The sequence below is a fragment of the Vanessa tameamea genome, chromosome 9 (genome assembly GCF_037043105.1).
Source record: "Vanessa tameamea isolate UH-Manoa-2023 chromosome 9, ilVanTame1 primary haplotype, whole genome shotgun sequence".
Classification (NCBI taxonomy): domain Eukaryota; kingdom Metazoa; phylum Arthropoda; class Insecta; order Lepidoptera; family Nymphalidae; genus Vanessa; species Vanessa tameamea.
In genome coordinates, this window is record NC_087317.1 from 11812224 (window position 1) to 11827474 (window position 15251).

A 15251-nucleotide genomic window follows, 5' to 3' on the forward strand; every position below is an offset into this window, starting at 1 on the left:
AAATTGGTAGCACCCGACAAGCTCTCATTCGCACTCGAATAAGTACGAACCATGTCCAAGTACTCTGCATTTGTATATAAGCTATACCTAATTACTAATGAAGGGTCACACTCACACACGGCAGGTATACTCGTAATATCGACCGCTAGGCGCACGCGCGGGTAAGTGGACATAGGAACGTTACGGTGGCGCTCGTCTTACTGACCTAATTAGCCACGGTCCACGGGGCGGGGGTTGCGGGTGGTAAGCGGCACAGTACAACACCACGCCGCACGCGCCGCTGGCAATGTGTCAACACTTAATTTATTTAAATGGCTTTTTTTTTGGAAATTTGGTCAAAACTTAAGGTCCTATTTTTTTACATAATTCGAATGTGAATCATGTACAGAGTATTCTTAAATATTGATAGTAATTCACCAGTCACCTGTATATGGTCTGATGGATATTACACATTCATAAAAATAAATATAAAAGTAGTGTAATATAATAATAAAATAGTAATATATATATACAATTTTGTCGAATATAGGGATTTTACAATAAAATAAAAAAATAAAGTATATATATATATATATAAAGACGAATTGTACTTTGGTGTTAAGGGCAGTCTAAATTTAAGAAATATTAAAATTTATATATATTTCGTGACATTTTGTTTTGATTCCGTAATAATATTAACACCGTTTTTTATCGAAAATTATTCCACATGTGTACATATATGACCTTGTTACAGATTTAGCAAAAACAGATAATATCACGAAATCCTATCTGCATATCCCAGTCACGTTCCTTCTTACGAATTATTCAACATATTTGGATTCGTTTTGTATCCCCTTTTGTAATATTTTTATGTCTAGAACCTTCACTAGTTCACCTAGCATTGTTCTCTTGGGTTTACATGCAAATCCAAAACAGCACAATTTTATCACCTTTATGCCCATTTGATATTCCATGAAAATAAAAATGCTAATTAAGATAGCCTTGTAAATATTTTATTTGTCATCTATGACATCATCGCTGATCAATTCATGATCATTTAAATAGAGAACAGAAATATGACCATTATGTAATGAGATCAACCAATTTCTTCAGATAATGCCATATCTCTGTATCATTTCCTAATTCTTTGGATTTCGTTCATTTGATTCCAAAAGGCTTGTCAACCAGTGAATTAAGTAATTAAAGCACAAAGATCATAAAAATTGAATAAAGCCTCTTTAAATTGGCAAGTAAATAACATAATAATAATAAGTAGTTAACGATAAACAGTATAAATATTTATGATCCATGTTGTCTGTTTTACGGCTAACGAGATTTTATGAATCATATGAAAATATCTTATGAAAAACAAGATATACACAATTATGTGAGATTGTACGTGTATGATGCTTATTAATCCTTCTATCTCATTTTTGCCGTTTTGAGTGTAGTAGTCTCTTGTAGTCTCTTCAAGAATTGAGCATGCTTTTAGTACCTACTTACGTTTCGCCTTTTCTTACATGTTTTTTTTATTTCTGGTACGTTTAGTACAGATTTAAATATAGTTTTTGAGTGTAAAAAGTTACTATTTATAAGATAAGATGTATTTAAAAATAAATGATATTGTATACTCCAGTCTTCTTATTTCAGGAAAATTCTTCATGAGATCGTTTTCATAAACATTTATTCAAGATCATACAAAAATGCATGAAGTTTTTCACGCAAAATCTATCTGATCCGATAAATATAGAACTTTAACATTATTACGGTCTTCTGACTTTTAAGTTTTTACTTTTTAAATTTATGTGCATATATGACTTTGTAGATATCAGGGAATTTCCACGAGTTGGTGGCTAATTTCCTGGATCAACGTTTACCGGAAATTGTTCTTTTGTAATGACATACCAGTTCGCAGAATACAAATCGCTGACTGTCAGCAATGAGTGATTAACATTCATAATTCTATGAATCTTAGCTCTATTACAATTAGCGAATTAAAAGTCGAAGGTGTATATACCTCGTCGCAAATATCTTCGGCGGTTGGCACATGAAATTATAAACCGTCACATATATCGTTTCTGATTTCTGATTTCTGATTCTGATGTGCAATTACATATATTATATTTGAGCTTATGATCAAGCTCAAATATAATATATGACCAGCTAGGACGAAATCGATCAGGAGTAATATCTTTTGAAATCTTTCCCACAGATCATCTTATCCAGAACAGCAGTAGTGACGTTTTGGCGTTTCGAGCTGTCCTCAAACTAACACCATCGCATCCAACCAACCCTTATTATCCGTAAGTAACTAAACAAACTGGAACTTAGTGAGTTATAGCCTTAATATTCCATGTTTAATCCTAGATAAACGTTTTACAGTTTAATCAGAAACAATAATTACATAATATTAATTCTCAAGGTTAGCAAAATATAGATAATGCAAAGTTAGCTTAATTTAAATTGAGTTCATAATGTTACATACATTATGAACTCAATTTAAATTTGCTTTTTAATAAATTGTTTATTTTAATTATATTAGTCGAATTCATTGGATTTACTTTACGTAATATACCTAATATGAGAAGTATATTATACTTGTTTATAAATAAGGCCGTTAAACATCTGTATATGTGCTAAAAAAATAATACTATATTGTAGTGTATAGTAGCTGCTCCTCCGTACTATATATATAAAAAGTTATCTCTTTTTCCCTTGGTAAAGGCCAAAAGCTGAGAATGACTTTGCCGATGTGGTTTATCTTATTTTTATGTTTTCTCATGAAAAGGTTCTCACGGAAATAAAAATTAAGTAAAATGCCCAGAAAATTTAAAAAAACATACGGAAAACTTAACATCGTTTTGTTGGCAGTATTTTGTGATTGCGTTATGTTTTTGAAAAGTTTTTTTTATCATTTATTCCAGTTCCAATAATATTTATTTAAATAAAAAATATTTTCATGGACGAATAACCTATATAAATATATATGTTATAAGGAGAATTGGTGTGACTTTCCGAACGTCATACGTCAAGCTGTCAGATGGCTTTTAAATTCATTCACTCTTTGGCGGGAAGCAGCGCGAAATATGGTCAGGCATATAATTGTTAAACTGTTTTTGTCATAATATTAGCAAACAAGAAATTGATTAAAGTGATTCGTTATTAATTAATTATTATTTTATATTCATGTAATAAATTTATTAAAAGTAAATTTATTTTGTTAATAATATATAAACAAAATGTTAGAGACAATGAAAAGACATTGTCTTTTTTTTGGTAACATTTTTAAATAAATTGTTAATCGTTTCAAGCTCATTTACCCATTTAACCCATCCACTGAAGTTTTTATATTTGTATCGAATGTATGACTTTGCATTATCCAAAGGACCCTCTGCCAAATGATCCGGCGACTATCAGCGGCTCCGCCTTTCTGCGTACCAAATTATCACAAGATCTTCGAAGATACTTCTGTAAGTATAAACATAATATGTATAATATGTATATGAATAAATTAATGTTCGCAATTAAGTTCTAACACAAGGGTTTCCCTTTTACTAAATTCTTATAATACTTCGTCCGTTCATTAAGAAAGCTTTAATTTCTACAGCATTTTTATTTTTACTTTGATTTATTTTCATTTGTTCTAACATTTCCCTCTAAAATCTTATTTTATCGAATGCTTTTTCTCGTACTATGAACATCTATATCATTACTCTTTTTATGTTATTCAATTAATTATATGGGTACATAACACTATTAAACTGCACAGCAACAACACACACATATCAACATATACAACCTGTAAATTTCCCACTGCTGGGCTAAGATCTACTCTCCCGTTTGAGGAGAAGGTTAGGAGCATATTTCACCAAGCTGCTCCAGTGCGTTTTGGTGGATTCACATTTTTTTTTTTTTTATGGCATTGATTGGCGGACGAGCATATGGGCCACCTGATGGTAAGTGGTCACCACCGCCCATAGACAAAGGCGCTGTAAGAAATATTAACCATTCCTTACATCACCTATGCGCCACCAACATTGGGAACTAAGATGTTATGTCCCTTGTGCCTGTGATTACACTGGCTCACTCACCCTTCTAACCGGAACACAACAATACAGAGTACTGTTATTTGGCGGTAGAATATCTGATGAGTGGGTGGTACCTACCCAGACGGGCTTGCACAAAGCCCTACCACCAAGTAAAAAAATGTACATTTTATATGTGGCAGAATTTCGTTGAAATTAGAAACATGCAGGATTCCTCACGATGTTTTCCTTCACCCCCGAGTACGAGATGAATTCTAAACAAAAATTAAGCACATGAAAATGCTGTGGTGCTTGTGGTGCAATGGGTTTGAATTCGCAATCATCAGTTAATTCGGCTAAAAACAAGGTCATCTCGGTTCTGCACAGCAAACTCTGATCTAATTTGAAACTCAGATTATAAAACCAAAAGGCATATGGAGCGCGTGGAAGATTAAAGTGGAGTAACAAAAGCGAATGATAAAATTGCCGGTAGTGCGAAACGACACGTTTTATATATAGTAGTAAATATAGTCGTATTAACATAATTACGTGTCGGTCCGCATTACTGGGATTCTTTTTGACCACGATAAATCATTTATTATGTTTCGTAAACAATCTTCTGTTGAGATGCAAATGTGCTCCACTTATTGTTTTTCGAAAGATAAGTAGACAGAAAATACCGAAGAATTATAATATCACTTAAAATAATACACGCAAGATTTCTTTTTAATTAACACTGTTATTCATATGTTTCGTATATAATATAAAATCCCTTGAGGCACTTAATTTACAAGGCGGAAGATTATCTCCTCGCATATCTTTGTATAATATCGCCATATAAAGTCGCAAGTTAGGACTGAGTTTTAATGAAACATATCTTGTTTTCTGTGAAGGACTTAGGATATAAATGATGTCCCTTGTAAAGGATTGTATTTATCGTAGCTGTGTTAGCCAAAAGCTGAACTATCCACTTAAAAAAATCTACCTCCAAGTAGAAAACTTTGTGCAAGCCCACCTGGGTACTGTATCGCCAACCAGTCATCCTTAATATTGTTGTATTCTGGTTTAAACTGTGAGTAAGCCAGTTTAACTGGCATAAGTGACATACCACCTGCAAGCCCCCCGGTGTTGCAGATGTCCATGGGCGGTGGTAGTCACTTTCCATCAGGTGAGCCTCCTGCTCGTTTACCAGCTATGACATAAAAAAAAAAAAAAAAAAAACCTTCTAAGCTCCGAAGGTCGGTGGCGAATTGGCGACGTAAGGAATATTTCTTACAATACTAATCTATGGGTGGTGGTGACCTCTTACCATTAGATGTCCAATATGCTCATCTACCTACCTACATCATAATATTTATATTTATAAAATTTGAAATGACATTTCTTTGACTGTTTTGTACATTGTTGCGTAAACGAAATAGCGTTAACGACGAGACTGCTTTCCGAAACAGTGAAAAATTGAAATATTGAGGATTTAAGAATAATTGAATCTGAAACTGTAGGGCAATTCTATTTATATCCTAACCGCATTAAACAGCGTGATGGAATTAGCTAAAAACCTTCTCCTAAAATGAAGAGGAGGCTTCAGCCCAGCAGTGGGACGTCTACAGGCTGTTACTTTACTTCTATATGACCACAAAATATAGCGTTTTATTACCTAAGACAGTATGTACCTAGATGACCGAAAATCCACAACAGCGCGATTTTTAAAACATTTTCTGCCTCGCACAACCACTCTGTGGAACCAGCTTTCGCCGGCGGTTTTTCCGAACCGATACGACTTGGGAACCTTCAAGAAAAGAGCGTACTCTTTCCTGAAAGGCCGGCAACGCACCTGCAAGCCCCTCGGTGTTGCAGATGTCCATGGGCGGTGGTAGTCACTTTCCATCAGGTGATCCTCCCGCTCGTTTGCCACCTCTAACATAAAAAAAAGTATTACGTAAAATGTCGACCATCCAGACCGGCCAAGGAAGTCAGAATCCCAAAAAGACAAATAACACCCCTTCAAGGACACAATCCGAATATTCATCTGGAATGTATGACTTCTTTGCAGACAGACATTTATACGCCTTATTAATAGCATATATTATTAAAACCGAAATAGTGATTCTGCCTTGTAAATAAAATTAAAGATAGATTGCACCAAAGGATTACCAACAGACAACATGTCTGTGCAGATAAAAAATTAACCATAAAAAAGTAAAATATCGACTTTGAACATAATGTTAAAGATATTTCAACTGTGATGAGCGATTACACTATTTTCATGTCTAGAATATAGAATATTTGTTAATAGACAAAATTGCTGATCCTTAGGAAAAAATGTCACGAAACTTAACGAGTCGTGGCAGACATGACACGTTCTTGTAAAACCTAGATATAACGACCTCAAAAGACGGCCTTCTTTCTTGACAATTGACAGATGATATAATGTTTGAAATAGGTTCTGTCGTGAGAATCTTATATGACACTAACTGTCAACCCTGAGTTTTTACCGGGAAAAAAAAAAACAATTTAGTTTTTATTTTTGTTATAAACTAATACCTACGCCTGAACACAGTGTCACTATGTCCAATATATACAATTAAAATACACACAAAAACACATCAAAATTGCTCAAAACTTTTAGGTAAAATTTTGTGACATAGCAATGTACAAAATAATAATATACACATACCGTCAGTGGAAAGGAATAAACACTAAAGCGCCACTCTGACGATGTAAAAATAAAACAAGTATGAAAGAGAATAGCATGTCCAAAACAACGCTTTAAAACCGACACAAAAAATAAACTCTAAAAACTAACAAGTAATATTTCACATATAATTATTATCATCAACATATATAATAAAAACACCAGGTATATTTTATTTTCAGTAGTACAACTAACAGTCGATACAATATCACATAAAAAAAAATTACATTTCAAAATTATCTTGGCAAATGTTCTACTTTTTACAGGAAGTCTCACCATGCCCTATCGTATTACACAATATGAATTAAAATATAAATTAAACATAATCAATATAGTTTTATTATATTAAACATGTACAAACGCAGTCTTTTCTTGTTGCGATATCTGCTGTTATACAGTAGTATTGTGTCTTGACGGTGTACCGTTCGGCTTTCATGTCGGGTTAGACCCAACGCTAAATTTAAATGGTACCCTATGAGGCCGTGACAAAGTAAATACATATATAGGAATTTTAAAATAAATTATAGTGATTAGAATTAAGGGTTATCCAGAATTGGATTACGCATGTTTTAACTCCGCAACGTTAGAAAAACATTCTCGCGTAAATTAAATTATTATAATTATAATATTATATTATCATCAGGTGCCCCGTATGCTCGTCCGCATATCTATGCCATGAAATGAATTAAAAAAAAATTGTCTATGTCCGTCCTCGGCCGTCAAACTATCTCCACATCAAATTTAATCTAAATCGGTTCAGTGCTTTAAGCGTGATAGGTAACTGGCAGAGCAACTTTTGCATTTATAATTTTAGTATAGACTATACGAAACGTGTACATGGAGGAGTATACAATAACTCTGAATTGATAACAAACACATACATGGTAACACTACGTCCATTATTTTGAAACAGTTTCGTTTTGATGAAAAAGGCTATCCGGACTATTTATAGTCAAGCTGAAAGCTCACATCGGGATGGCTTTCAGGCTATATACGGCCTTCAAGCGCAAATTATTTTTGTTTAATTCTGTACATGATGTAATCAAGAGGCGACACGCACATGTATTGTGTAAAATTGATTAATTTCTAAATTCAAATTATTAAAAAAAAGAAACCTTAATAATGGAAGCAACACAAGATTATATACATGACTAGCTGAACCTGCGGCTTTACTCGCGCGAAATTTATAGAGTACAAACTTCCATCCCCCCCATTTAACCCTTTAGGGGTAGAGTTTCATAATCATCTTAGCGGATGTCTATAGTTTCAGAGATTTTATGATTAATCAGTGACTGGTATTTCGCTTTTATATACTAGTATATAGAAGATAAAAAAGCGTGGAGCAAATACTTGTATGTTTAAGCAGAATATATTATTTATACAAGTGTTTTTACGTAACAAAATGTACAAATCTCAAATGTTGGAAAAGAGTAACTACTTAGTTTCTTGGCGGTTCTCCTCGTCAGCATCTACATTCCGAATCGGTGGTGTTTTTCCTTAAAGCAGTTCTGTAAAATGACGATTCAAAAGAGCTTGTAAAAGTATTTTTTGATTTGATTTGATTTTGTAATGTACGAATTAAACGTAATAAGTAAATAATTTAAATTAAGTTTTCCATATGTATTTAATTAGTACTTTCGGATTTTGAGGTAGCATCAAATTGAATTTAATTCATTACGATTCAAAAGTGGTTTTATGAGCGTAATTAAATAAATAATATTTTGTTTTAATTTTGTCATTACTTCACAGAGTTTGATCCTCATTAGCGATACCATCGAATGATGTATGTAATACTACAGGTAATATTTTTTTTTCAAAAGCAACGGGTTTGATTAATTACTGAGAATATTGATTTATCAAAAATCCAATGAAGCAGTTTTACATCAAATTCAGCTCGAAATTCGGATATGGATTTATTTGGATTTTCAATTAAAATAAATTGCAATACAAATTAAAAGAAAAACTGTGCAGCTTAAAATAATACTGCATTTAAATTTATTTTGGGATAAAAATGGATTAGTTTAAAAGTATAATGAATACGGGCTTTTTATTTAAACACGCAACGTTTGCGGAAATTATAATGCTTTCTACTGTTTATTAAATATAACTAAAATAATTTCTATTTTAGAAGTATGTGTTTATATTTGAAATTGCACAAATAAATGTCTTTATTTAACATATAAACCGTCCAAACGTATTTCACTGCTCTCACGAGGACTATAAAGCCAGTTAAGCGTATCTTAAAGGCTTTGCTTAATAAGAAAAAGCGTATGTTTCCACTAAATATACAACTGTTTCGAACCAGTTAAGCGTTAACATAAATTCATAGATTTTATGCATATTTTTACTCAATAGAATATGTTTTATAGTATTAAAAAATATATCATGGATATAATAAATCGATCATCATTTCACCCGCGTGTAGAGCCGCAGGAGGATAATAAACGCTTATTTTGTTTCTCAATTTTTTATTTGTTATTCGGATATTATCTAGGGGGAATATTTTGAATTCTTAGAGATTACTGATGATGATAAACTTATGTTCTTATAGAAAATATACCTGTATATATCTGTCAAGTTTGCAAGTATTGCAAGTATTATAAATATTTTTTTTATTATAATATAATCCATTTTAAATTTACTTCCAAAGATTTACAGACAACTTCGACGACATTCAAAACGCCATTTTGTTATTGAATCCATAATTAATCTCAGCAGTGCGATTCTATAAGAATTCACTGCGTATCTCACTCGTGAAATGTTGGCAACTGTTACTGTTATACGTTTTATAATTATTATAGTCAATGTCACATAGAACATTTTGACATTTCACGATCGTGTTCTGCGGTGAGATCCGAGTTTCTTGTTACAGAATAGTCCAACAGATCTCGACCAATTACGTCATGTCAAGTCGATGTTGAAGTTGTTTATTTGGCTTGACTTATCCTGTGATTGGAATAATACTACCTTTATGGGGCGCATAGTTTGTCTTCAGTGATCTGTGACTTATCTGACTTAAATTAGTTTTAGTAGTGTAAGTCATTCATATAAATATACCTTACTACTCGGTATATCGCCTGCTGTGCATTATAGATCTAAACAACATCATATTACGATCAGAATTGCGATTCAACGAGGAAATGCTTCTAGCATTCTTGCCATCATTCCACGCCATGATTTATACAGCAACTATTTAAAATAACAATTCTATTAGGTATATACATAAGGTACCTGCTAGCGTTAAAAAACTCTTGTAAATAAATGTTAAGAACATATTTATTTTTATGAATATGCTTCATCAATCTCTAAGTACAGCAATATTATAAATTTGCGGATACGGACGGGTTTTTTTATGATATAGGTAGGCGGACGGTCCACTCGACGATAAGTGTTCACTGTCGCTCATAGACCTTGGCGCCGTAAAAAGTATTAAACATTCCTTAAAACACAAATTCGCTACCAACCTTGGGAACTAAGATGCCATGTCCCTTATGCCTGTAGTTATACCAGCTCATGCCCTTCCAACCGGAACACTACAATATTGGGTATTGCTGTTAGGCGTTTGAATATGTGATAGGTAGGTGGTACCTCCACAGGTGGGCTTGCACAAAACCCTACATTTAATCTTTATGGGCGATGGTGACCACTTACCATTAGGTGACTCATTTGCCAGTCTATAGTTATGTCTGTCTAAACAGATCAGGCTTATAGCCATTTCTACGAAATGTTAGATAAAGATGATGGATCGCTCGGAATCTTATTGATAAAATAATTAATTTATCATTTCTTAGTACAATCATAGTCGGAAAGCGTTTTCTATGTTGACAAAGCCAAGCTTTAAGCGTTTATAGCATCAATCTTGATTTTCTTTCACATGGCGTACATGCTGTATGTCGCCTGTTCCTATATGTTTAACAATATGTTTTTGGAATCATATAAATATATATATTTTTTTATTATACCAACTCCAATTCAATATTCATAGTTAAGACAAGACAACGTCTGTCGGGTCAGCTTGTAATAACAATAAAATGAGTATATGTGTGTATTTATAGTATATATACTCACACAATCAAATATCTTGTAATACAAACGAAAAAATATCACAAATGTTTCTATCGCAGTTTAAAATGCAACATACTTCAATTACATTTACATGAATATTAGTTTTTAAAAAATAAAGGTGGTTCGGTTGTGTGGCGTATAAAATATATGAAGATTTAGTATCCGGACAATGATTCGTGTTAAATTTCCATATAACAAGTTTCACAAGGTTAAAATATTTTCAGAACAAAAATAGAGTTTGTTAAAAGATGAGCTGCAGTGTCCAGTACAAACGAGCAAGGTTATAGGCTCATCAAAACTGGCTAACAAGCTAAACGGTGACACCATGTTTTCTATACATGAAGGACAGTGCTAACTATGAAACTTCTTTTATTTATTTACGTTCGTAATATATTTTTGTAAATATATTTTGTAAATTTTACTTGGTGGTAGGGCTTTGTGCAAGTCTGTCTGGATAGGTACCACCCACAAGAAGAAGCAATACTTAGTAATATTGTGTTCTGATTTGAAGGGTGAGCCAGTGTAATTACATGCACAAGGTATGTATGTATCTTGCCTTTACCTATGAAATTGTTGTTCTACAGTACTGGTCATTTCAAATCATAATATTTTTTGTTTGGCTAAGAATTCTAATTACAAATTGATACAATTTCGCGATGACGTCAACGCATCAAATGATACCCCTAAGACGAAAACCAAAGACCAAACACAAAAAAAAAAACAATCAAATTACACAGGATATTTTTTTTCATTTCATTTATTTACAACATCCTTTAACAATGACATTGATATTGTTATATAAGTACTGACGGCCAAAATAGGTCAAACGTTGCCGTTCCGAACCATTCATTCACAATTAATAAGTACGTCTTACCGTAAATTAATTATTAACTAAATTAAATTTCAGCATAAAGTAATTTTCAGTCGTTATTTTAAATCAAATTTGTTAATTTAAAACACAAAAACATCGTCGGTACTACATTGGGCGATTTAAAAAATTGTTTTAGAAATGAATGAAATTGAACTACGAGAACATCGCTCAGATACAAAAAACCTGTATTTAATTTTTATAAGTCCGGAGCAATACTGTATGATGTAACAGCAGTCTAATTTTACCTATCCTTCGAGCGTGCAAAAGTGTTATTACCAATTCTGGCAGGGTTGAAACAGAAGGTTAAAATTATATTATCAAAACGATTATTTATTTTTTTTTAATTACAAAAAATTCTTTATTAATAAGTAAGTTATTAATTTGTAATCAATATTTTATTGACATTGTTGAAATATTACGTTTAATTATCAAAATAAATTTTCGATTGTATGTTATTTTTCGTTCACGTGCTAATCAATATTATTAATAGAAATGTCAAACGAAAATAAGTAACACGCACTCTCTGTAAACCTTTAACTTGTACTGTTAGTATCCACGGAGTACACCACGTCATAGCAAACTATAATTTTGAATTTTAGGCTTTGAGTTCCTACTTTTAATTAATTATTTATTTTTATTTACTTTAATATTATGTATTGAATGCAGTGATTTCTGTTCCACATGCGAAATTAGATTTTCTGTATTTTTTTTTTGTGTTATTGTTATTTGTTCTACAAGTAATATCGCGTGTGAATTTTACAGCTTCATAATATACCGATGTGGTATATAATGAAGTAGAAGACAAAAGCGATACTGTTTTTAAAAAAATGTTTATACCTACTATGATGCTGAATCGCTCCGACAAAGGATAAAATCATCCTCCACGTTGATTGCACTGTACTAAGTACCTACCTCGTATCGATATTGGTGACGCCTGACACACGTTTGTGACGTTTTTACAAGTTAGTGAACCAGTTTTATCAAATGACGTTTTAATTTGTTTACTTTGTTTTTCCGTGTGAATTATTTTATTCGAAAATTTAACTTATACATTTTTTGATCTATTTATTTATTTAATATTTTCATCAGCCCTATATTAACGAATATTAATCGTCGTTTCATTGTGTTATATGTTTATTGATTGTAATCTTTTCATTACATTAGAATCTTTTTCGCCATCATTGATACGTTAAACATCGAATATGAAATGTGAGCTGTGGCAGCAACGCGGCAACCGACACACAACATCAATGTCGTTTACGGTGCGAACATGTTGAACGAAATGAAATATATTATTATAGACACTAATAGATGAGACTCTCTCTCTGAAACTATTATGGCGGAATGTGCGTAACGCTAGTCTCCTGTCTCAGTTAATTAAGAGTAAAAAAAGTTTTATTGAGCATATTTTTTTTATTCAACATCCTTCTGGTTATGGGCCCAGACTCGTAATCGAGTTGAATGAAGGTATCCGCAAGAAGTCATCACTGTCAAAAAAAGTACGTGCGGCTTCGTGTGTTTGGAGGTTAGAATTTTTGTCGGGAAGAAATTACTTGTTATTGGTTTGAAACAAAGCAGGAAGCAGTAAAATCAAGAAAATATAATGGATTATTTATTGCACAGAGCAATAAAATTTAAAGGTTCCAAGAATTGGAATATATGGCGGCTTCAGACTACGGTTTTTCTGCGAGGCCAGGGCTTGTATTACATAGTAAACGGCACTACGATAAAACCTGAAACTGTCGCCGAGCATACTCGATGGAAAACTCTGGATGCAAAAACCCAGACATTGCTGGGTACAAGGATGTCAGAAGATGTGATGGTACATATTTTATCATGCGAAACCTTGGCTGAGATGTGGCAAAAATTACTAAGTTCATAGACATGAACAAAAATCGGAGACGAGCATTCATATTGTTCAGCAAAGAGTTTTTCAATTTAAATATGAACAAGGTTCAGAGATGACCTTCTTATCAAAGATACAGGAAATGTAGAATCCATTAAAACAGTTTGGTGAAACTATATCTGATAAGTTCGTAATAACGAAAGTTTTGATGTCTTTACCAGATCAATACAAACATTTTGTATTTGCCAGGGAATCTGCGCCTGACGACAAGCAGACCTAAGATAATTTAGTAGCCAGGTTTCTGATTGAAGAGGAAGGGATAAAGGAGAAAAACGGCGGTGAAAGTTCGCAATCATCTTCGTCTGTTGCATTCGTTGCTAAGACAAAATTTAATAAAAAATTGCTAAAGTGCTTTAAATGTAATAAACTAAAACATTTTCAAAATGAATGCAAATTTAATCAAGTGCAAGTTTGATTAACACAATGAGTTTGTTTAATGCAAGCAATAAGACTTACTCTTGTCATCATCTCATGACATTTTTTTTACATTAACATGGGCTAAGGCCGCCGTTCCCTTTGAGGAGAAGGTTTGGAGCATATTCCACCACGCGGCTCCAGTGCGAATTGATGGAATACACATTTGGCAGAATTTCGTTGAAATTAGACTCATGCAGGTTTCCTCACGATGTTTTGTTTCACCGCCGAGCACGAGATGAATTATAAAGACAAATTAATCACATGAAAATTCAGTGGTGCTTGCTTGGGTTTGAGCCCGAAATCATCGGTTAAGATGCACGTGTTCTAACCACTGGGCCATCTCGGCTCTGTCTCTCGGCATCATCTCATGACACCTCTGTACATTTGTACCCTTTACTGAGGGATTTAATGAAATAGAATAGAAATGCTCTATTTTATTACTTTTCTTAGTTCTGACGTCAACATTTGTACAATGAAACGCTATCGGAGCACAATTTCGAAAGTGTTTTGTTAGATGATTTCATTTTCATGTAATATTTTATTCACAGACCTTCCCTTGTTTTAGCTTTATTATATTAGTAGATTTATTTTATATTAACCGTATTCGGACCGTATTAAATAATACCCTTACTCTTGCATATACAAATATATAATTCTAGCCAATTTTATATAAACATACTTAGTAAAACAAATGCTAGAGTTAATTCAATTGAAGCGGATCAAAAATGATGTTTCAATTTGATATGAGGCTGCGGCCCATGCTCCTTTCATGACTATATACACGGCCTATATGAAAATATGTTAATTTTTCATCCGTCTGTGGTCAACTTGGTATATGGTGTTAAGGATAAATTTTACGTGCGTTACACATTTTATTATAATTGAATACGATATATTTTTGTAGACAGTTTGCTCTAAAGTATAATTATTTGAATATTCAACTTGGATATTATGTTTCTCATTGTAATGGGTTGGCAATAACATATTTTGGTTTATACGTAGTAGTAAAATATGAGAAAATTATTATTAGTATTATGAAAAATAAATAAATCGGAGAAAGTTTATTAAATTATACTAATGTTATACGCAAATAGTATCGTGTAATTTCTTCCATACATACCTTAATATTAGATTGTAGTGCTATCGAAACATCTAGAAATATGATTACAGGTATTTTAGTTCAAAATAATTTAAGTAGGCTCCCAGGTCCATTTCTTGAAAATAAATCTGTGACTTTAATTTTATTTATATAAAAACTATAACTATGATTGAATGTATTTATATTTGTAAGGA

The 15251-nt window shown here is 32.6% G+C and overlaps 1 protein-coding gene across 1 annotated transcript in view; it reads left to right on the forward strand.

Moving 5' to 3' along the window:
• The window catches only part of LOC113394043 (guanylate cyclase 32E), a 145870-nt gene that overhangs the window by 68793 nt on the left and 61826 nt on the right, over positions 1-15251 (forward strand). Inside the window, exons 7-8 of the mRNA XM_064215736.1 lie at positions 2192-2282; positions 3365-3449. Of these exons, the coding sequence (XP_064071806.1) occupies positions 2192-2282; positions 3365-3449 (176 nt within the window). The remainder of the gene's footprint in view (positions 1-2191; positions 2283-3364; positions 3450-15251) is intronic.